This window comes from Cystoisospora suis (assembly GCF_002600585.1).
Source record: "Cystoisospora suis strain Wien I chromosome Unknown contig_2699, whole genome shotgun sequence".
NCBI classification, from domain to species: domain Eukaryota; phylum Apicomplexa; class Conoidasida; order Eucoccidiorida; family Sarcocystidae; genus Cystoisospora; species Cystoisospora suis.
In genome coordinates, this window is record NW_027155495.1 from 21,446 (window position 1) to 45,643 (window position 24,198).

At 42.2% G+C, this 24,198-nt stretch overlaps 2 protein-coding genes across 2 annotated transcripts; one reads left to right on the plus strand and one right to left on the minus strand.

Annotated features, from left to right (window-relative positions):
* Positions 1-2,378: 2,378 nt before the first annotated feature.
* CSUI_005593 (abc transporter e family member 2) lies at positions 2,379-17,442 on the minus strand. Its single transcript, XM_068065764.1, has 9 exons — positions 15,748-17,442; positions 13,645-13,869; positions 12,261-12,536; positions 11,150-11,371; positions 10,188-10,327; positions 9,055-9,159; positions 8,038-8,280; positions 6,963-7,064; positions 2,379-5,894 (listed from the first exon to the last, which is right to left on the minus strand). Exons 1-9 carry the CDS (start codon positions 16,108-16,110, stop codon positions 5,711-5,713), a joined length of 1,860 nt encoding a protein of 619 aa, XP_067922261.1. The 5' UTR covers positions 16,111-17,442; the 3' UTR covers positions 2,379-5,710.
* Positions 17,443-19,080: 1,638 nt separating this feature from the next.
* Positions 19,081-24,198, plus strand: CSUI_005594 (uncharacterized protein; the record flags this gene model as incomplete). Its single annotated transcript, XM_068065765.1, has 1 exon — positions 19,081-24,198. A coding segment is annotated over exon 1 (2,553 nt), but the record flags the coding sequence as incomplete, so codon positions are not given.

The following is a 24,198-nucleotide window of genomic DNA, read 5'->3' on the forward strand; positions in this document are numbered from 1 at the left end:
TCTATCTTTATTTATCTATCTATGCCGCATACAGTCACACACACTATGTCTGTCTTACTTTTTCTTTCTGTCGAAGTAGGGTTCGAAGTTTTCTTTCTTCAATCGATCTCCGTAATCGATGTATCCACTTATCTCCTGTCCGCGGCTGTTGATATCTCTGATGAAGATGATAGTCGATAACTTTCCTGTCTTGACTAAATCTTCACGAGAGGCGAGGTGTCTCAACACCACGCTCCCGCTCAAGTCTTTCCCACTACTACATAGAGTCTTTTGCGGATTGCTATGGCTTACGATTCTCTTGGAAATCTCCAGCTGTTCTTTACCTCCATAAAAGGCTTCACGAGATAAGACGGGGCCTGTTGATAATAGTTCATTTCGTAAAGGCATGGAGAAACGTGCCAAGTGTACATACACCTCGAAACGACAAGATACATCATATCCACTACGATACACACATCCATACTTAGATATCTCTGTAGCGAAACCCACCAGTCTACCTGGGCTACAACACACGACATAGACGACTCTTCACATAGATACTCATCTATCTATCTATCTCTATACCTATCATTCATCTATCTATCTATCTCCAATCTTTCTATCTATCTTGAATCGATCTAACTACGTTTAATCTCTCTATCTATACCTCTGTCTCTCTCTCTTAAAATCTATCAGCATGATATCACCCGTTCGCCCTGTACTTGAACTTCCTAGTCGAAGATGCTTTCCATATGCTCTACATTCGAATATACGTAAACACCTAGAGACGCACATCTAACGAGGGAGACCTAGCATATCTATACACATAGACTCATGTATTCTACACACATTGTAATATATGATAGATAAGAAACGGCAGGAAAGAGATTGTTCAAAATTCGGTGTATATCGAGGGAGTTACATCAAGCGTGTAGCCTAAAGGTACATACCCAGTGGCCGAGAGAAGGAAGACAAATTCTCCTGTCCGACGAGAGCAGACACGAGTACCGAGTAGACATACCTCTTAGGCATCCAATCTCTACAAGTTGTCTGGCTAGCTGTTCCTACAAGAGTGGAGAAGAGAGTCATTGAGAAATAGATCTTAAATCTAAATCTCTTTCACGTGATATTCCTGAAGAAAATAGCCTTCTCTTTCTTCGAGTGGAATCGAAATTTACGTGCATGCGTAAATAACCCAGGTGAGCATCCCTATACCAGTGGTATCTACTGTCTCTATCTCACCCCGTGCTAGAAATGGACCCACATAGTGAGTACATATATCTATATCTATCTATCGATGTATATACATCTATATACATATATAGATGGACATAAGAGAGGTGTAGAGCAGTTGTATGGAATGTATGTTTCTAGCACATCGAGAGTGTTGCATGCGCTTGTTGTCACCATTCACTTCCCTCCGCTTATCTCCGATGCGTCTCAGAGTTTCGGTTTTGTCTCCTCTCTCTTCTTTCCTATGTTTTGAATGCCTGTACATACACCTGATTCTTTATGAATGTATACTTATTACTTATATATGTAGGAACGAAGGCTCGGAGAGAAGACTACAGTCGCACAGAATAGACGATGGTAGTCTTATGTATAGGTATCCATAGGGGCTGTGAGCCTGTCTATGCTTTAGGCTTGTAAGAAACAAAGGGGGGATGTGAACAGAAGACAGTTTACAGAGAAATCTCCTCTCTGTTCTTTTCTTTCGCCTCTCATCTTCATGAACTTTCTTCTTCGCTCCCATATTTTCGCTCCTAACTATCGCACGCTTCTGCCTCTCCAGAAGACTGCAGGATAAGTGTGGCATGTTAAAAAGCCGCCGGAGATACGGAGAGAGGTGTTGAAGAAGGAGGGTTTCTGACTTTCTTCCTTGTTTGTTTCTGTCCTTACTTCTTCTAGATAGAATCTGTCTGTATCTGTGATAAAGGAATCGAGGTAATCTTCATATGTCTCAAACTTCATGACAACAGATTCATCCATCTTGATACGGGTTAGACGGAGAAAGCAAGATGGCTGTGTTTGGTAGCTATTCGACTAAGGTCTTTAGAGCCACTTTCACGGGCCATTCATTCGAGGAACTTCTCGAAGAGAACTGAAGGGCCGAGTAGCAAGAAAAGAGCGACAAAGAGAGACAGAAAGAAACAAGGTTCTTAGAAGGTAAACGCAACACGCAAGTCGGTCACAAAAAAAGGCGCAAGGAAAGAGTGAAGGACTTTTGATCACCTTCTCTTCTTTTTGGGAGTCGGACGAAGTATCGCTATCATTTCAAATCCTGGGACTTTACAGAAAAGAGAGAGAAGAGAGGGTGGAAAGGAGACAGCGAGCGCGAGAAAGTTTGTCGGAGAGCTGCATGCATGCGGTGAGAGGGATGGATGACGGACAGCGTGGAGTGAACGGATGAATGAAAAGGATAAGAAAGGAAGACTAAAAAAGAGAAAGAATTCAGTCTCCTTAGGAATTAAGTTCTCTTGATTCTTCGGAGAGCATAAGCCACACTCTCTCTTGTGTGAAACTCTTTCTTTTTCTTCCATGACAAGGGAAAGGAACTTCGCAGAAAGTCGAGAGAAAGACAGAGAAGCTTGAGAAGATTGAATCGCATGCAACAAAAAAGACACAAGCGTTCTTCTTTGTCACAACGTAGCGTTCTTCTTTCACTTCATCTTTCCCACGTTCCTTTCTTTCCGTTTCTCATCTCTCCCAGTCGCGATCCACTGTCGGTCCTCTCGTGAAGTTAGAAGAACCTCCTCTCAGCCACACACCGCCAATGACTTAACAGAGAGAGAGAAAGATAGAAGAAAGAAAGAGATAGAAAGAAAGAGAGGGATGAGGAGCGACGGCCCCCCCGGTCGATGGGAACGTTGATGCTTGATATGCATTGGATTCAATGGTGTCTATCAATCGAAGTTTTAAGAAAGTTCTTTCTCTTCATTATCTTCACTCATTCCTTCTTTCCATAGAAGAAAAACAACTCGAGAAAGAAAGGTTCCTTTTTCACTCTCCTACGCACCTCATCTCCATGTCTCGAACCACACAATAGACAGCACCTTTCGTCACCAATACAAACGCAGACACTCCGCCGCGTCTTCCTGGTGAATCCAGATGTGTTCTGTCTTCTTCACTCTTTCTATAAACCCCGACTTGACTTTGCAACGTAGACATTTGTGTAACACAACTCTCCAAGAAGTGAAACCAAGCGATAGAAATGAACGAAAGAAAGAAACTAAAGAGTGGAGAAGAACCTCACATCAGAACACCGTATTACTACATTCTGTACACCGTAGACGGGGAAGCCTCCACCATGTTTTCTTTTGATATCTTCACCTTTGCTGGGCTGAGACTTCGACTTTAAGCTAACGTGGTGATCCAGTAGAAGCTTCGACCTTTCTTTTCTACTAGTATTTTCTTCGTGAGAAGAGCTAAATCTCTCATGGGGTTTAAGAGGTGTGATAAGAAAGAAAGAAAGAAAGACGGGAGAAAAGAAATTATATCAATGAAGATCGTGACGGAACGGAGCCCCCTTCTCTTGCAGTAGTATGGTCCTAAAGTCTTTTAGATTCAGACAGGGTCTTTATATCGACGGATGACGTTTACCTATGTTCGAGCTCTCTTCTCTTTTATCTCAGCACGAGGAGGAGAGAGAGAGAAAAGCAAAAGACTAACGGCACGAAAGAAATGTACAGAGACAGAGAGCTGAATGAGAGACGCGAATGGTTCTCTTCTTGTACTCTTACTCTCTAGAGAAAGATTCACAGATAGACATATGGAGATAGACAACCTCCATATCTCTATGCATATAGGTATCGATAGATATACTTACACATAAGTGAATATAAGATACATATGTATATGTATTTAGAGAGAGAGATACTAGGGGGGGGGGAGTTGATGTGAGGTGCCACATACCATCATAAGTCCTGAGAGAAAAAGTTCTTTTTAGAAGAGCACGAAAAGTAGAAGATTCTTTCCTTCTCTCCGTCGGTGATAGAGGGAATGAATGAAGGTAGAAAACGAAGCCGACAAAGAAAAGCAGAAAAGTATGAGCTCGACCAAGACCAATCTCTGCTGGCTTGCCAGAGAACTTGAAAACGAGTGAAAGAATCCAGTGCTTTTCTAGATGGAGAAAAGGAGTCAAAACAGAAAGAAGGAAGAAAAGACTGCTTTCCCTCCATACATAGACACACACACATATCTCTGTCTCGTGTCTCTCTTTTCTCTTATCTCTCTTTCTCTTGGATTCCGTCCCTGCTACTTCTCATTCTTTCTTTCTTTGTCTCTTCCTTTCTTTCTGTTTCTTTCTTTCACAAAGAAGACTTGAACACCCCCGTTTGTATGCAAAACTTTTCTGTGGTGAAAGAGTGAGGGATTTTATTTCTTCTCTTCAGTCAAACAAATCTAAACTCAGTGCGTCAGAAGTCTTCCTCTTTCTTTTCATTTCTTAGAGACAGCCTCCGAAAGACGTCGTGGAGCAAGAAAAGGGAGAAGAAAGAAGAGAAATTACTGAAATTAGTGGAACAAGGAAGAATACATGACGCAGAAAGCCGACAAAGAACGACTCCAAAAAGTCACAGAGGAGTTACTTTTCACATACACCAAGACACACCTCGAGACACATACACAACACATACACGTATCATCTCTCTAAACACGACAGAAGGTCTGTAGAAAGAAAGAGAAAGACATAATAAGGACCAAGTTCGATGAGGTATCTAACAAGGGAAAAGAAGAGGTCAACAAAAATGGGGATGACGGATCGATCATGAAGATAGACAACACTTTCTTCTTTTCTTCTCCTCGTGGAGTCTGTGTGAGAATCTTTGACCTTAGAGAAGCCGAAAAGAGAAAGCAGTCACATATCAAAACTAAAGAAGAATGAAAAAGAAGAAGGACTCGAAAGAATAGAGGAATCTTTCATGATTCTTCTACCAAGAGAATACATACAATAGAAACAGGCGAGTTGTCGACTTTCTTTCTTTCTTTGAGCTAAGCGTTGAAGTCTACAAGAAAAACCTTTGCTATCGAGGTGATCGATCGATGTTGGTAGAGGAGATGAAAAGGGGAGTCAGACAGTTCAGCAGAATAGAAACGACGAAGAAAGTTTCGTAACACAAAAAGCTCCGTGAAAAGGAGAGGTGAAAGAAAGAAAGAGAAACTCTCCCTGTCTCAGCAGAGAGAAGGAAGAGAAAGAAAACCTTTTTGAACGGCAAATGCAGTTCGATTCCAAACAAACAGACAAAGGTAAAACAACACACCCCCGGTGTACATACAGCTCAGATGTCTTTTTTCGGGTGTACAGGCAGCTAGGTCAACATGTGGTGTACATACACCGGACAAAAACGACGTCTTTCCCTCGTTTGTGTCTATCATGTATTAAATAGTGGTGAAAGAGATCACGTTTTCTCCAACGAGACTCATGTTAATCCTTTCATTCTTATTTCTTTTCTTCTACTAAAAAAGAAAAGAAAGAACAAGAACTTCATCTGCTGTGAAGACTGGACCTTTCTTCGGCTGTATATGCAGTTGAGAAACATGCATGACGGCTACGCCTTCACCTAGACAAAACCGCGAGAAAGGAGATCCAAATACACATGCACACAGGCAGATGAACTTCGATTCTCGAGAAGCAAAGAGATGTCTGTAGAAACGAGAGAGAGCCGTGAAACAAGAGATAAGAAACAAGAAGCAAGCTGCTGCTTTGACCGACTTCTCTTTCTTTCTTTCTTTCTTACGATTCATCAAGCATGAAGAAATTGCCAAGGAGCTTTTGTTCTTTATCTTTAACACTATCCATCTTATTGATTCGAGGACGGAAGTTTGTGGGATCTCGGCGGAATGTGATCTCGAGCGACTTTAAGAATCGATTCATACCGCTCACCAAATTATCGGGGGAAAGCGCCACACACTCGACGCTGTAGAAAGAAGAGAAAGCAACAGGATAGAGAGAGAGAGAGACAGATTGGACGTAGGAAGATTCAAGATAGAAAGACAGATGATACATAGATATATCAAAGACAGAAAGATAGAGATACAGATAGGAGAAAACAACTTGAGGGGAGGTGGAAAAAAGACGAAGGAGAGAATCTCTCGGTTCGACTGTTCAGCCCCACGTTCAGCTTCATCATCCGCCCACGAGAATGTCCTCGCATGTACATACATACACAGACATATGCATACGTATACATATATGTATATATGCACGCATCTTTTATGATATGCATGCAAGTAATCGAAGACTCTCTTCACATGAATTATGTATATATATATACACTATGCATATACACGAGTAGTGATACACACAAGGTGTATATATATACTCCTGCATATACATAAGAAGAAGGGATGATGTGTATGTAGTCAAGCGAAAAGATGAAAGAACGAGACAAGAAGCTAAGAGTGAGCGAATCACATCTGTAAGACTACAAGAAGAAAAAGAAGAAATCCACTGCATGCAATTTGCTTACCTCTCAAACGTATAGCTATGACCTTCTTCTCTTTCATTCAATCGTCTATCTACCTATATATAAAAACTATCAATGCCTATACATATAAATATATATATGATCTCGTTTGTTCTTCTTTCGGAGATGAACATACAGATACACACTCTATCTTCGTCATACAGGTGACCGAATCTCGAATCTCTGAAATACGTAGAAAGCGAAGAAGAAGAAAGCATGTCTACCCTCTAAGCGCAATGACTATATATATATATCTATATACGTATGAGTGAATCCTCTCTCTCTCTCGAGGTAAGATAGCTGCATTGCTACTTGTCTGTCATGATTGATAAGAGGTCCAGTGCTTCAAAGACCTCATGAGAAACGGGGGAGTATCGCAATGAATAGACTTCTGTCTTCTACCACACACGACTCATATTTCCTTTCTCTTTTCTCTTCTCCCTAGAGTTCCTCATCGACAAAGAAAGAGAAGAAAGAAAGAAAGGAAGAAAGAAAGAGTTGAGGAAGGAAGTGACTTACCCAGGTTCACCCTCGTAGACAATGACTCGATCGGCTAGGTACGTCGCCATAATGAAGTCGTGCTCGACTACGAAAGCCGTCTTCTTTGCATGCAGAATAAATCTACAAGCCACAAAGCAAAAGAGAGAGAACATCGAGAACAGAAATAAGAAAGGGGAAAGATTCACATGACTTTTCAGGTGTCTATCGAGTAGCTACACACATCTCTCCAGGACAGATTCTTCATCTTCTTTTCATAGGGGCATCTTTGAGAGTTTTCATCTACTAGGTTTTCCTCCTCTTCGCCATGTCAGCATTCCAGCCCATCCCCGTAATCGTAAGAGTCCGTCTCTTTCTTTTCTCTGTCCCTCTTGATTCTATCAGCACATTCCTCTTGATCTTTTTCTTCTTTCTCTCTTCCTTCTTAGCCTGACTGTCGCCATGCACGTGACAAAGGTGAGTGCTCTAGGAGACTACTCCGTCCTTCTAGGAAAATTTCCCACGCCACTCTAGGTTAACTACTACTACTACGAGAAGAAGAAGAAGGATAGTCAAAACTCCGACCCGCATCTATCAGTAGGCCCCTAGTCACAGTCATAGGGGTATCACGACTAGTTGCCGTGTGCTAGAGTTGACTGACGCTAGCCGCGTGACTTAGATATGCTTACAAGCGAGAGAATGACGAGATAGTAATGATAAGAATAATGAAGACTAGCCTCAGGGGGTGTATGATGAGACTCAGAAAAGAAAAGACGCCTTCTTCTTGTCATCTCTTCTATTCACTCCTCCTTCTGCTGTTGCTCTCTTTGCCTCCTCTATCTACGCCTCTCTCTCTCTCTCTCTGATAGGCCTATCGTGACTCTACTGACATACATCACCTCTCGTTCTTTCTTTCTTTCTTTCTCAGGTTCATCTTCACATTCTTCGCTATTCTTTCTTCTCCCCTCTTACCTTGTGTCTGTATGCGTAGAACAGGCTAGCTTTCTAATCTCTCTTCCTCTTCTTTTCTTTACCTCTTATTCCTTTCTTTCTTTCTTTCTCACTCTTTCTTTCTTTTCTTCTCGTTCTCTTCTCTTCTTGCTTTGTCCCGGCTTACCTCTTGATCACACGGGCTGCCATGATACGTTGCTCCGAATCGAGATAAGCCGAGGGCTCGTCGATGAGGTATATATCAGCAGGTTTTCCTAGCGCGACAATAAGGGCAACTCTTTGCAGTTCTCCTCCTGATAGATGCTGCACTTCCTGATCCATAATTGTCTCCAGTTGAAGAGGCTTCACGACATCCGTTTGAAACTGAGGGTGATTGAACGCTTCTCGAATCTTCGCAAAAAATAGCTCTCTACATCGAGAAAGAAAGAAAGAAAGAGAGAGAAGGGGAGAAATACGAATGGAAAGTCATCCACATACATACATAGGCGGAGAGATTTGAGGGCATCCGGGGTGTATAGAAGACATCTCCAGGACATACATAGGCACATGATATCTCTACATAAATAGATATATGTAAGCACGCAGACATCTCTATACATGCGAACTCGCCTAAATAAATAGACTGATCAAAGATAGATAGATTAAAGATAGATTAAAGAAAGATACGACACTTCATATATCTGTCTATCTGTCTTTAATCTATCTATCTGTCTATCTGTATGTACGTGAGAGACTTTGCATGTTTAGAAATGTTGGATGTCGCTTTGTGTCTGTATTTGGAAACCCTTTGGTCCTGCGCGTGATGAAGAATTAAGGAGAAGGAGAGAAGAAGAAGAAGAAGAAGAGAAGAAGAAGAAGGAGAAGAAGAGAAGGAGAAGAAGAGAAGAAGAAGGAGAAGAAGAGAAGAAGAAGAAGGAGAAGAAGAAGAGTTGCTGCGGTGAGCGACGGCTAGGGCGAAGCGTCAGTTGCATTGAGGGCATTCACAAGAGAGAAAGCGAGAAAGAGAGAAAAGGTCCGTCTTGCCCCCCTTTCTAGATACATACAGACATACTACAAAGCTGATCTTGAGAAGAGGAAGAAGAAGAAGAAGCGGAAGTTTTGAAAAAGAGAGAGAGATGAGAGAAGAAAGAGAAGAAGAGAAGAAGTTGAGAAGGGTTTCGATATCCTTGTGTTGTTCTCTCACCTCACAGTGCCTTGATATTTAGCAGTAATTGTCTGGGGCTTGTAGCTCACGTGAAGATTGGGGAGCTCCACGTCTTCATCAGGCTTCAAAAGCCCTGCCAACATTCTACACAAAGAAAAAGAGAAAGAAAGAAAGAAAAAGAGAAAGAAAGAAAGAAAGAAAAAGAGAAAGAGAAAGAAAGAAAGAAAAAGAGAAAGAAAGAAAAAGAGAAAGAAAGAGAGAAAGAAAGAAAGAGTTCTTTCGATGACCTGTTCAAGACTTCAAGAAGACATACGTAGACACACACCCAGATGCATGCCGTTTACGATGTCTATACTAAACTCCACTGAACTATCTATCGCTCTCTTCGTTAGGATGAAAGAAGACTCTTAGTCATCATAGCGGAAGTTAGAGGAGTCTTCTTATGAGGTACTTATTTACCAATGGCTCTTCCGCCATGACAAAGCTTTCACCCCTTTCAAGTCTGAGCATACAGATTACCTATCGATACTTGAGACTCATATCAGTATACACACATATTCACACATATAAGTAGAAGCATAGATACATACATAGCCATATTCATACATAAAGATCCACATGTATAGACATGACTACTCGCTGGGACTGTTCAGAAAATGACAGGAGAATGAAAGACCGATAGAGTAGATTACACCCTCACGTCATACATACACTCCCCTATCTCCAACTTTCTTTCTTTCTTTCCTTCTTTCTGTTGCTTGCGTTTAGTTCCTTTTCTTCTTTGGAGAGAGGCAAGAAGCAAAGGCAGGAGAGCAGCAACTATTCACAGCCACCCAAGGAACTAGAGAAAAGCGAAAAGAGAAAATACGAAAGAAAAAGAAAGAGAAGAAGAAGAAGGAGAGAAGAGAGAAAGCAGAGACCAAACAAGAAGAAGACACGAAGAGATGCATCAAGAGCACAAGAGAAAAGAAACGCAAACGAAAAGAAGAAGAAGAAGAACGAAAGAATTTCCTCGTCTTCTTCTTCTTCCTTCTTTTCATCTCCACCTTCTTCTTCTTCTTCTTCTATCGGTTCTTTCTCCTTCTGCAATAGTAGGCTCGTAGTAGTACTAGTAGGAGTAAAATAATGACAGATGAGGTGTATGTCTCTGTGTCTCTGTCTGTCTCTCATACCTGATGAAGGTGCTTTTGCCTGTTCCATTTTGTCCCAGCATGACGAGAATTTCGGAGTCGCTGAATTGGCCGCTCTCCACCTTCAACTGAAACTCCCCCAACTTCTTAGACATCGACGGATACTCATAAAAATGCAGTCTCTACAATACACAAGCCAGAGGAAGAAGAAGAAGAGGGAGAGAAAGAGTTAAGAAGAAACAGAAAGATACAGAGAGAAAGAGACAGGAATAGAAGAAAGAAAGTGAGAAAAGAGAGAGAAAGAAAGAGAGTAGAGGAGAGGAGAGAGAAGAGGAGAGGAGAAAGGAGAGTTGAAGCACCACGTATAAGACGAGAGAGAGAGAGAGAAGACTACAAACCTTTTTTTTTTCTTCTTCTCCTCTCCTTCTCCGACTCTAAAAGAGAGGACCATGAAGAAGAAAAGCCATTCAAAACTGAACTTATAATGTGGAAGGTGCCTATATGAGAAAAAGAGAAAGTTGTCTTTCTCCTCTCAGAAAGAAGAAAGAAAGAGACATTGATCAGTCTATCGACACAGCATGTACACCGGGTGAATCGACGTGACAACCGACTTAGAGAGAGAGAGAGAAAGAAACAAAAGAAGAAAAAGACGAAAAGACAAGAAGATGATCGAAAGCATCTTGCTCCAACACATGACTTCTGAGACCTCACAGGTAAGTAGAGTTAGATACATAAACCACTACATACAGCTAAGATACATGTCGATCTCCAATCTATGTTAAATCGATCTCTCTGTAGATAGATAGATTCAAGATAGACTAAAGATACATAGAGAGATGGGCAGGTAAAGGCAGACCACGGAGAACGAGAGATGTTGGACGAAGGAGATGTACGCGACGAAAGAAAGATAGAAAGAGAGAGAGAGAGATTACGTGGACCTCTCACTTTTTCTCTGTAAGTGTGTTTTGTCATAGTTCCTGTCTCTTCTGGAGTGAGCCCCTTACTTGTATATCTTCGGGTAGAATATCTTGATCTGCGGAGAGTTTGAAGTTTAAGCTTTCCTCGCGAAATCGTAGATTTTCGGTGGGGACAAATCCATCGAGAAAAATGTTGATGCCTTCCCGCACACTGAAGGGCATCGTGACTACACCGTAGGCTCCAGGCTTTCCCCACAGACAGCAGATGTAATCTGATAAATAATCCAAAACTGACAAATCGTGCTCCACCTACACACATAGAGAGACATATATATGCAAAGAGAGACAAAGAATAAAGAAATAAATGAAAGAAAGAACGGGTGAATGAAGGAATGAAGGAAAGAGAGAATGAGAGAAAAAGAGGAGAGAGAGAGAGAGAGAGAAGAGAAGGAAAGAAAGAGAGAGAGAGAGATGGAGATATACGAATGAATAAGGATAGAATAAGGATGTATGTCTATGTATGTATGTCTATGTATGTATGTCTATGTAGATGAATCTGTTGTGAATGAGAATTGAGGGAATGAAAACAAGAGAGACGATAGGTGAGATTCATGTAGGTTAAAATAGCCACAATAAGGTAAGAAACGCATTCTACACAAGGACAGGAAGGATAAGAAAGTGTAGAAGAAGAAGAGAGGACAGCAAAAGAAAGATAGGAGAGAAGAGAAAAGCCACCTTCTTTCATATCGACTTCTCTCATTCACATGAAAAGGTAGTGATGAACCAGAGCTCTTCCTGACTCGAAAAGAAGAATAAGGACAAGACAGACAAAGAAAGGAGTGATGTCAAGAAAAACGACACAGACAAAGAGACAGATCGATCGGAAAGAGATAGAGTCCTTCTTTCTTTCTTTCTTTCTCTTTTTCTTGTCGCACTCTTTTTCATGTAATTCCTTTCGTATCTAACTAGAGGACTCTCATAGAGATCTAGCGCCCTATGACACCTATCCCTACTGTATGTATTTGTATGTATGAACTGTTTTATATGCGGGTACAGATAGCACGTGGAAAGAACTGTATCTAACGTGTGTCTCTCTCTATCTCCGAAGGACCAAGAAGAAGAGAAAGAAGGGCAAAAGAAGAGAAAGAAGACATTTCCAAGAGAGGGAGAAAGAGAGAAAGAATAGAGCAGGACTTACAACAATAATGAAATTATCGAATTGTAGGCAAGATCGGATGACCTGGGCTGCCTTAAGTCTTTGCTTTACATCGAGATAGGACGAAGGCTCATCAAACATATAGACATTATTCTTCTGGATAGCCGTCACACATATACAGAATCTCTGGAGCTCTCCTCCTGATAAATTGCAGATTTCTCTATCTGCTAAATGATCTAGCTCGAGATCCCTCATCAATTCTTCTCCCCGATTCGTCTCGTCTTTCCTTGCTATGATATCTTTCACTGTTCCGGAGACCTTAGGACAGCCACACAAGACCGCACAAACGCTCCATCATAGAGGTCGCGACGACACAAAGAGTATAGAAACATACGCCGCAACAAAATAGAGAGATAGATGGAGAGATAGAAAGATTGATAGAGAGAGAGAGAGGGACAGACAGACAGATAGGTAGGGAGACAGATAGAGATAGGTAAAGGGGGAAGACAGGTAGATAAGGGAGAAGGGTCGATTCAGATACGAAGACGATACGTCAATAAGTAGATATAGAAGACCCCAACAGAGAGATAGAGAGAGCGATGGATAGCTAGGGGAGAAACAGATGAGAGATATATAGCCATAGATAGATATAGACATATAGATAAATAGAGAGATATACAGTTTAGATTACTATTCATGCACGTGTAGATATATACACGTCCAGTAGGCAGACAGTCTGTGGCTGAGGTATCGAAGAGAGAAAGAGAGATCTCATTCCTTCTTGAGAAGTCATAAGAGGAGAAAGAAGAAGAGAAGGAAAGTGCATAGAAAAGAAGAAGATAAAACTTCATCTCTCTCTTCTTCCTCTTCTTCGTTTTCTCTCTCATTCTATCTAGCTCGCTTTCTCTATCTCTCTGCAACTACGATAGGAGATTCTCTTCTATCTTTCCCCTTTGTGGAAACTCGAACCTATTAAGGTGCTGTGCCTATCTAGACCGAGAAAGAGAGAGAGACGTCGCAGGCATCTGAAGAGCGAAGAAGAAAAGAAAGAGATAAGAATAGGAGGGGAGAGAAAAGAAGGAAGAAGAAAGATGAAGAGAGCGGATGTGAGAAGGAGAAAAGCGGAAGAACGAAGAGGGCGAGCTTAAAGAAGACAAGCTAAAGAAGTGCATGCAAATGAAGAAGAAAAAAAAGCCCCAGAGAAAGAACACGAACGAAGGAAAAGAAGATGAGACTCTCCCCCTCCATACACAGACGAACCTCAACCATCCTTAAGTGACTGAGAAGAAGAAGAAGAGAAAGAGAAAGCAGATGAGACAGCTCCATTCAAGAAAGAACAGCTCTTTTCTTCTTTCTCACTCTTTCTTTCTCACTCTTTCTTTCTTTCTTTTTCTGTGTTTCTTTCATGAAAAGTTGCTATGCAGACCTGTTTGGGGACGTGATCGACGTATTGAGGTTTGATGGAGGCCTTTAGATCTTCTTCCAGCATTCGAGTGAAGAAATTTTGGAGCTCCGATCCGCGGAAGTAACTCAAGATTTCTTGCCAGTCTGGAGGGTTCTGGTAATTCCCAAGGTTCGGCTTCAACTTGGCAGAAAGAATCTTCAATGCCGTCGACTTGCCTATACCGTTCGTACCTACCAAACCCAATACCTAACAGAAAGAGAAAGAAAGAAAGAAAAAAGAGAGAGAAGAATATGGAAAGAGACAAATAGATAGATAGTTAGAGAGAAAGAGAAAGAAAGAAGAGAGAGAGAGAGATATGAAGAGAAAGATAAAAAGAAAGAGAAGAGAGAGATGTTTCAAAGATGAGAAGAAGCATATGATCCGTCAGACACGTTTTGGATCTCCTCCAGTGATCTCTCAAGTCTTCCTTCCTTCCTTATACAAAAAATGCTAAGCAGAAGCTTTATACACATACACATATATATATATAGAGAGAGAGAAATAGACATATATATAGGGTTTGAATGAAGATGATGTGGACGAGTCGATAGAGAGGAAGAAGGACAAGCTCTGTGCATGCATGAAAAGAATCTTCCTGTTTCATCGTCAAGATTATTAGCCTTCTCCTCTCCTTCTTCTTCTTCTCCTGCTCGTATGGGTCTTCTTTTCTCCCAAGTGGTGTGTCTAGATATCTCTAGGTATCTCCACATGTCTATCTCTGCTATTCTCACATCTTCTCTTTCTCGCCTTCTTTCTTCTTCTACTTCTTCGGCGTTTTTCTCTTGTTAGAAAAGTTTCGCTCCCGCCCCTCTTCTTCTTTTCCTCAGACAGAAAAGCAGAGAAAGAGACGTACGGCGCGGTGTGAGAAGACAGCAGTAGGAGGGGAAGAAGAAGAAAAGAGAGAGACAAGCCATGGAGTATTTCACGTATCAACATATCTCTCCATACACATCTAGATATGAATGAGAAGACTCCTATATATATATATATATATGGAGGTATGTATGTACACCTCGATCAGCTCTATATAGATACCTCACTATCTTTCGTATGTATCTCGGAGCTATCTATCTGTGATGTAGATCTATCTATGAAAGAGAGAGAAAGGAAAGGAACTGTTTCTTCCATACAAGACTATCACGACCATCCAGCATAGAGAATTTTAGAGAAAGGAAAGAAAGACCCATACAGAGAAGAAAGGAGAGAGAAGAAAACAGACTGAGAGAGAGAGAAAGAATGACTGTATTTCTGTAGGATTTATTTCCAAGATGGAGACAGTCAAGAGGCTTCTCATATGGAAAGCATCAAAACATTCCTCTCCCTCTTTCTCATCTACACAGATATAGACATGTAGAGTCATATCTACCTAGCTATCTAATCTATGTCTAGATCGAGAAATTTCCTTTTCTGTAAGAGTAGAGGGAAGCTCCCGTGTAGACACTTCTCATCAGGTTTGAAGCAAGAAAGAAAGAAGAGAAAGAAAGAGATTACTTATCTTCTTTGGAGAGCTCCCCTCTTCCACTTGAGGCATACAACAGAAACGCACACCCTACGACTTCTTTCTCTTCTTCTTCTTCTCTGACATTCCTACACATGCACGTAGACAGATTTATATTATCTATCCACTTCTCTATCCATCTTAGATTTCTTTGAGTCTCTCCATCTACTTTGGATGTATTATCTATCTTAAGAGTCTCTATCTCTCTATGAATGGATAGTATATGACCTCGTACACATTCCCCTCCATTTTCATGTAATACAAAACAGCGCTCGCATACACGACCCCCCTCCTCTCGAAAACGGACCATCTCTCTTCCATTCCTTTCTTTCGTATCTATTTGTCTTATCACTCCTCTTTCTTTCTTCTTTCTTTCTGATCTCTTCGTTTCTTTTCTTTTCCTCATCACATGCGATCCTCTCCCCCTCTTCTGGTTTGGCGACGATAGACGAAGATGAAAGAGCAAAAGACAAGACAGAGAAGAAATGAACCAAGAAGAAAAAGAGAGAGAGAGAGATAGATAGAGGATGAAGAAGAAGAAGAAAAGAGAGAGAGATAGATAGATATATATATAGATAGATGTGTACCTGTCCAGGTCGTGGTACGGGGAGTCGATGGAGTTTGAAGCTATTCGGTCCGAATCGATGCGTGACGTCTTTGCCTAGATCTTTCGGGAGATTTATGATCGCTATCGCTTCAAAAGGGCATTTCTTCACACATATCCCACACCCTATGCATAGAGGCTCGGATATGAAAGCAATTTTGGACGTCGCGTCAACTTCGATGCAAAGCTTGCCTGTACGGACAACAGGGCAATTCCTCTTACACTCTTGCCGACACTTCTTCGGTTTACAGCGATCGGCATTGACGATGGCTATACGCAAACGCGACTCATCCACCGCCTCTCCTCCGCTCCCGCCTTTCGAATCTTTCTTGCATTTAGGAGGCATCTTGGCTCGAGAAAGAAAGAAAGAAGAGGAAGAGGGAGAAGCAAGGAGGAGGGAGAGAGAAGAAAGAAAGAGAGAAAGAGGAGTTAGAAGAAAGAAAAGTTGGAGGTAAGAAAGGTTAAGATAGAAAGAAAGAGAGAAGAACGGGTGAAGAAGAAGAAGAAGGTGTCTGCTTGGAGGGAGAGAGAGAGATGAAAGAATGGAGAGGGTAAGGTTCTTTCTTCTTCTTCTTCTTTGTTTCTTCTCGACTTGAGGGGTGTGAAAATCGATCGTGTTTGTCAAATGAAGAGAAGGGCAGATGAAAGAAAGAAAGAAAAAAGACGGAGAGAAGAACTTCAAATGAGGACCTTAGGACAACCTAGTGTATGTACACCTGATGAGGAGTGGAGACGAAGAGAAAAAGGGGGATTTCCTGCTTTTGGAAAAATGAGAAATGAAGAAGCATCGATTTTATGACTGTCGATTGGACTTTATAGACAACTACTGACATATGGAATGGATAGAAGTGGATTTCTTCTTTTCTAGAGAAAGGAAAAGAGAAGAGATTTCTTTGACAACGAAGAACGCCTCTTCTCTTCTTTAAGAAAAGGCAAGCAGCAGTCTCTCTCTCTCTCTTCAATCTTCGGACAAAGGTTAACGAGTATACCACCCCTTCTTCTCTAGAGAAGAGAGAGGGAGGAGAAAAGAACAGAAGGAGAGAGAAAGAAGGAGAGAGAAAGAAGACCAAGAAAGAAAGAGAAGGTTGTGACGTCCTGATTGGTAGATGCGAAGTTTGACCTGCCGAGGGAGATTTCTATAAAGCAAAGAAAAGAAAGAAATCCGGAGAAACGAAAGAAAAGAGAAAGAGAGAGAATGTTTCTTTCACTGCGTTGGCTTTCGAGCAAGTAAGAAAACTGGGCTGTACATACACTTGACGGACGTGACGCGGTGAAGAAAAAGATGAGGAAGAAAGCTCGAGAAGAGAAAGGAAAAGTAAAGAAGGCGAGAAGACCTTTTAGCAACTCGAAAGAAGAAAAACGAAGCAAGGAAAGGAGAAAGAAAGACAAAAGAAGATGAGAAAAGAAAAGAAAAGAAAAGAAAACGGAAGTTGGAGAAAAAGAGTTAAAAGAAGAAGAAGAAGAAAAGAGGAAGAAGAAGAAGAAACAGACATGTACGTGGGGAAGAAGAACGTCTGCTTTTCTCTCGCTCTCTCCTGCTCTGCGAGGTATCTGCGCCGCTGGAAAGGTAGGGAGATGACTAGAAGGCTAATTGCCTTCTAGTCATCTCCCAGAAGGTTCTATAAAGATTTAAGAACGCAATGAAGAAGAAAAAGAAGAAAGCAAGAGAAAAGCAATAGCGAAACAAAGAAAGAAAGACAGATATACGTTAGATACGAGGTGTACGCTTTGTATTCTTCACCAGGTATGTATGCATCGATCTCTCCTCTTAGCTATCTACCCTTGATTAAAGAACGGCGAAATCTACAAGCTTATGAGAGGTGCAGAATCTTTCTAAGGACAGAGAAAGAAAAAGATGAAGAAGATGCAAAGACCTTTCTTTTCTCCCCTCTTTCTATCTTCTTTAACTGCTTTATCATAAGAATATGAATAGAATCTCGTGAAGAGAGATTCCAGAGCGTATCTGGAGATGGATAGAAGAAGAAGAAGAGCAAGCGAATAAGGGCGCTTTTCTCTTTCAGAGTCTTCTCCTTATCATGAGGGGAGGCAGATACATGCTTCTCAACACCTTGTATGAAATAGTGACGGATCTACAGCCTGTAAGGCGTTCGATATACCGCCTTTCGCCTAGATAGATCTCTTCCTGCATGATACAGATCTCTATAACAGTGTCTATACATAGGAATATTTTGATGTATGAGGGCTGTGCTATCCATAGATATAGGCATACAGATCTATCTGTATCTATCTACTTCTCATGCATGGAAGATCAGCGAGGTGTATGATAGCTGTATATGTATGTACATGCCGTATATGTATATACACGGATATATCTTGTATATCCGTAGGAATGGATATATGGAGATGTTCTGAGCTCCCTGCCTTATTTCTCTCTTTGGTAGGTTCAGAGCAACTCTTTCTTTTTCGACAGGAAGAAGAACCCGAAGAGCAAAAGAAAGAAAGAAAGAAAGGAAGAAATCGACAGAGAGTCAGGACAGGTGTAGTGTTACTATCATTCTCCCAAGTCTTTCCTCAACAGAATAAGGAGAAGCCACCTATCTATCTATCTATCTCCCTAGTAAGATAAGCTCTAAGAGATACACAGAGAGAAAAGAAAGCTCTAATGCTGTAGACATACACACACATCCACCTCAGCGCCGGCGTAGGCATATGAACAGTATCCTTTTGAATTCTCTATTTCTATCTATAGATGAATGTTTCTCTATCTATGTATAAAGACGTTTACTTTATTTCTCTCGGCAGTCTAGATCTATCTATCTATGTTGAGAGGGAGAGAGAGACATCTACTCCCCCAGTGTGCTATAGTTTAGCCTATGTACTATCTGTCTCTTCCTCCAAATCACGACGTTATGTTCGAGCGTATCTTTTGCGACCTTCTGATAGAAAGTCTCCTGGCATGTCTAGTAAGCTATAAATTCAGGTGTACAGACACTCGGATATGAGAAGAAGGACTGATGCTTCTTCAGCGCCGGGCTTTCTTCTAGGGAGCTTCTATTTTGCCAAGAATTCGATGGAGACGGGGTATGATAAGGTTTCCTTGAGCTAGTCAGCATGTGCTTTTCTCTTTGTATGTCATAAGCAGAATCTCTTCATCTTTGTCGTCAATTTAGTTTGGTCTTTTCATGAAATCTTAAGAGAGATGTCTTCTCTATCGAACAGGGAAGAAAGATCACTGCATCGATGGTGTATATACACCTCAAAGCATGCATGCATTGAATCGTTGCTTGCGCGTGATTGATCTTTTCTCACTCAAACGCCGCTGCTTCCCTAAAATTGTAGATTTCTCTTATGAGCACACCTCTCTCGCCCGTGATAGAGAGAGACCAAGGAGACTTCTTGTTCCTTCGTCCTTCTTCTTCTTCTCTTCGAGTGTTTCTCTCTCTTCATTGGATGAGGTGTATATACACCTCAAGCATTGTTCAAAGTTGCCTTCCTTTTCTCATTCTTGTCTAACAGAGAGACATCTAAATTCTCATTTTCTCTTTACCATGATATCTTCCTCTCCTTCTTCTCTCTTCATCTTTTGTGGTCTCGTTCTTTCTTTCTTTGTAAGAAAAGGACGGCGCCGCGACTTTATGAGAATGCTTTAGATCATCTCTCACATCCATCACAGGAGTCTCTTTCATTTTCCTTCTGTCTCTTCTAAAGCGCGCTTACCCCTTTCATCCTAGTGTGCTTATCTTGTTTCTTCTCCGCTCTTTCATTTGAAAGACGTCTCCTTCTCTGTCTCGCTCCCTCTTCTACTTTCTCCTTTCTAGGAGTGTCTTTTTCTCGTGTTCTCCGATCTCTCAATTAAATCACATTTCTCTCTCTTCTTTCTTTATGTTTTCTCTTGCCATGCACTCGGTAGGTGAGTCTTCTCTCTATCGTTTTATCTTCTATTTTCCGTGCTCGAGAAAGAAAGGATGCGATAGCGCGAGAAATTTCATTGAAAAGATGGTGTCGTTAAGAGCCAATGGTATCGGTTCTTTTCTTTCATCTCGAGGTGTACATACGCCTCGGATCGGCTTGCGTTGAAGCAAGAAGAAATTTTCTTCATTCTCCTGCTGCTTTCAGAGGAAAAGAAGGTGAAGGAGATAGACCATACAGATATGTCTTAATCTTGTCTCACTCCTCGACGTGTTTCGAGCTTCTCTTTCTTGTTCTTTTCTTTCTCTTATCATGCTGGAGACAGAAGCATTCCGTCATCCTCTCTTTCAGAAAGGCAAATCTCCCTTTTCTTTTTCTTCCTTTCTATCGTAGTCATGTACGCCGCCACCTCTCCCCGGCTCCCTCATCTTTCTTCTTCTTCTTCTGTCTCTCGCCCTTCCTCTTCTTCTTCGTCTCTTTCAGCGTCTTCATCTTCTCCCACGTCTTCATCTTTTTCTTCTTTCTCTGCTGAGAAGCCTAGCACTTATCATAGGGGGAGAGGTCTTTCTATAGTTCCAGGAGGCCCTGACAACTCTGAGTTACCTCCCCAATCTTCATCTCCAAACAACTCTTCTTCTTCTCTTTCTCTTCTTTCTCAATCTCAACCTTCTTCTTCTTCTACATCTCTTCCTTCCTCCTCGTCGTCACTGCCCTCATCTTTTTATTCTTTTACATCTCTTTCCTTGTCTGACCCTTCCCTTTCTTTGCATCTTTCATCTCCTTCTTCTCTTTCTTCCAAACCCCTCTCTTCTTCTTCTCCTCGTTGGAGCAGTAGTCGTCCATTTCCTCCCTCTTCTTCCTCTTCTCCTTCTTCTTTCTCTTCTTCTTCTTTTAATCTTGCTCATCGACAGATTTCTTCTCACGCCTCAGCAGCATATCATTCCAGTGTACAGACACCGCGTCAGCCTCATAATTCCCATCGTCACCCTACAGTCTCTTCATCGTCTCGCTCTTCTTCTTCTTCTCCTTCTTCCTCTTCTTCTTCTTCTACTGTGCAGGCTCACCCAAGTGGAAGCTCTCGCCAGGTTCTTCTCGCTCGTTCCTCTCTCCCTCCCCCCTCTCTTCCTCACAAGAAGAAATCTCATCCTCCCACCAAGTCAACGTCATCTTCTCAAGCACACAAAGAAGATATCTACAGAAGAACACCCCTCACCCCGACCTTCGTTTCTTCTTCTTCTTCTCCTTCTTCTTCTTCTTCCTTTCACTTCAATTCTCATAATGGAGAAGCGACTTCGCAGAGTGCAAGCTCTTCTCTGTCGGCACCCCAGGCCCCCCCCTCCTCATCGCGAGCTCATGCAGAGAGAAACTTCGCTGAAGTGTCTGGAAAAGAATCTCGCAAGAGTGGCGAGACAACTAAGAAGAAATCTTCTCGAGGGAAATCTATGCCTTCTTCTGGCCTTCTTTCTCATTCTTCTTCTTTTTCTTCTTTTGCCTCGTCAGAAGGGCACCTCCTTTCTCTTCGCACAGATGCAAGTCAAAAGGAACGTAATGCCGAGGTAGGACAGAAAGACAGAGAGGAACACCAAGAAGAAAAGAAGAAGAGAAAGAAGAAGATGAAGAAAGAACAAGGAGAGGAGGAGGAGGAGAAGGACCTCTACATGATGAGAATGATGACGATGAGAAATGAGGGAGTTCAAGACACAGAGAAAAAGACATATCTTGGTCTCAAGAAAGGTTTTCTTTCTTCATCTTCTTCTTCTTCCTCTTCCTCTCCGAGAAATCCTCTGCATGGACACGAACCACGAGGGGGAGAAGAAGAGACAGAGAAAGATAGATCGACACCTTTCTTAGCCGAGAGGATGAAGGGACACGTGAAGACTTCACTCGCCGAGGAAGAAAGAAAAGAGAAGAAGGAAGAAGAGATGAGAAGAAGATACGAAGGAGAAGACAAAAGATTCTTCGTCTCAGCAACTCCTTCTTCTTCCTCTTGTTCGAAGAAACACGAAAGAGATGAAAGAAGCGAAATCCATCGCGGCCACTCCAGAGAGGGTGAGAATAAGCACGGAAACAAGAAAAGGCAAAGACTTTCTTCTTCTTCTCCGTCATCTTCATCTTCTTCTTCTCCTCCTTCTTCTTCTTCTCCGTCATCTTCATCTTCTCCTCCTTCTTCTTCTTCTTCTCCGTCATCTTCATCTGCTTCTTCTTCTTCTCCTTCTTCTNNGAGAGACTACGGCAAAAGGAGCCTGTCTTCTGGAGCGAAAAGCTCGAGATAAGGCAAATGAAGGACCTCTCGACAAAGAACAAGGAGAAGAGAAGGCGCAGCAGGAGCAGAAGAAGAAGAAAAAGAAGAGAAGAAAAGACACGCGGGAAAGGCAACTGGAAGAAGGAGCAGGAGGAGGAGGAGCAACACAAGAGCCTTCGACCCCCCTCATGACTGCCCTGCCTCATCGTAGGGGCGCCTCCCGGCCCTTACGGCCGCAAGACCAAAGAGAAGAGGAAGAAAAGGAGAGACAAGAAAAAGAAGGAGACAACGTGTTGAGAGAGCACAAAGAAGAAGAAAAGAAAAGTAACAATATCAAGGTGATGACGGCGATGCGAAAGAAAGCACCTCAGGTATCGAGAGAATCTCTTGACTCCACTAAAACGGCAGGTTCTTCTTCTTCTCCTTCTTCTTCTTCTCATCCGCAGAAGATAGAGAAAGGAAGTTGTAATAGAGTGACGAATGCAGTCGTACTTCAGTCTTCTTCTTCTTCGTCTTTGGCTCTTGAAGAAGAAAAACGTATATCTTCTCACAAGGGTGTGGAACAGAAGAAGAGAGCAGCCACCCTCCTACCACGACCTCCAGCTGTATGTACACCCCAATCCGGTCTCTCTTCTTCTCTTCAATCTCAGTCTTCTTCTTCTTCTCTTCCTCTAAGTAAAGGTCACCTTCATCATGTACCTCAGAGCCCACCTAATCACTTGACAAGCCCCATGGCAGGTGGGACAGCCTCTCCTGTTGCGAAGAAGAAGAAGAAAAAGGGGGCGACGGGAAAGATCGGAGCTAAAGGAGAGAAAGATGAAGAGACCAAAGCCAAAGATGAAGATAAAGAAGAATGCCTTGCAAGAGGACGGAAAGCAGCAGGGGGAGAGAAGAAGAAACCGATCTCTTCTTTTTCCTCTTCATTACCTTCTTCTTCTTCTCCATCTACGACTTCTTCTCCTCCATCATCTTCTGCTTCTTTGCTTAGGAGAGGAGGAGACGCCGTGGGGAGGTTTGCGACCTTGTTAGGAGCGTTAAAAGCAGAGAGTGAGCTGAAGAAGAAGAAGAAAGACAATGCGGGCCAACCTGACGAGGTGTCTTCGCGAGAGAAGGACAAGAAGACTGAAGAGAAGATGGCTGGAGGTGAACGGGATGAGAAAGAGGAAGAGGAAGGAAAAATGAAGAAGCAAGAAGAAGAGGGAAGAAGAGAGAGAAACATCGATTCTTCTTCTTCTCTTTCTTTTCCACCAGGGGGGGCATTAGTTTCACTATCGACTTCGGTCGAAAGAAAAGAAGAGAGAAATTTTCTTGTCTCATCTTCTGCTTCATCTTCTTCTTCTCCTCTATCTTCTTCTTCTCTTACAGGTTCATGTGCAAGCCTTCCACAGACAGACGTGCAACTGGGGCAGGGGAATAGCGCCTTCTCCGTACATGTCGCAAATCTTTCCGTTGTCAGATCCTCTACTTCTCTCTCATCTTCCTCACCTTCTTCCTTTCCCTCTTCGTCTTCTTCTTCTTCTTCGGTTTTCCCTTCTTCTCATACCAGTGCTGCGACTTCTTCTCCTCTTCCACAGGACGTCTCCTCTACTCCCGCCATCCCACCCTCAATAGCAACAAGAAGACCTACACCCTCTTCTCTCACACCTTCTTCATCTTCATCTTCATCTTCTTCTTCTTCTCTCGTTCACGACGGAGAAGGAGTGAGAGAGAGGATGACAGAGGTGGCGAAGCGGGCGAATGTGCCATCTTCTGCATTAGTTGTACAGGAGTTACCTCAGGGGGGGTCTGAAAGAAAGAAAGAAGTCGATCATCTCTCAGAAAAGACCGATAGAGAAGGTGCTAGATCATCTTATAACGAAGAAGAAGAGAAAAGAGAAGAAGAAGAAAGGAAGGTCAAAGAGAATGAGAGAAGAAGAGTCAGATGTGGAAGAGAAGATGAAGAGCAGAGAGCAACAGAAGGGTCGGGCGACAGGAAGAAGCAGAGAGAGGCATGTCGTGATCCTTACGATGAAGAAGAAGAAGAGGAAGACGAGAAGGAGAGCAAAGATCAGGAAAAAGAAGAAGAAATAAGACAAGGAGGAGGAAATCCAGATGGAGATTCAAGAGAAGAAGAAGAGAAAGATATAGGAGAAGAAGAAGAAGAAGGTGTGGGAAAGAAGGCTTATACTAATAAGATCTCTTCCACACCCCCCATCCATCCATACTTCACCCGTGTTAGATCAAGTCAGAAGCCCAGAGACAGGACAGTCGAAAAGACTTCGCAAGAAGATGAAAGAGAACATGCATCACAATCAAACGCTTATTCCTCTTCTTCTTCCTCTT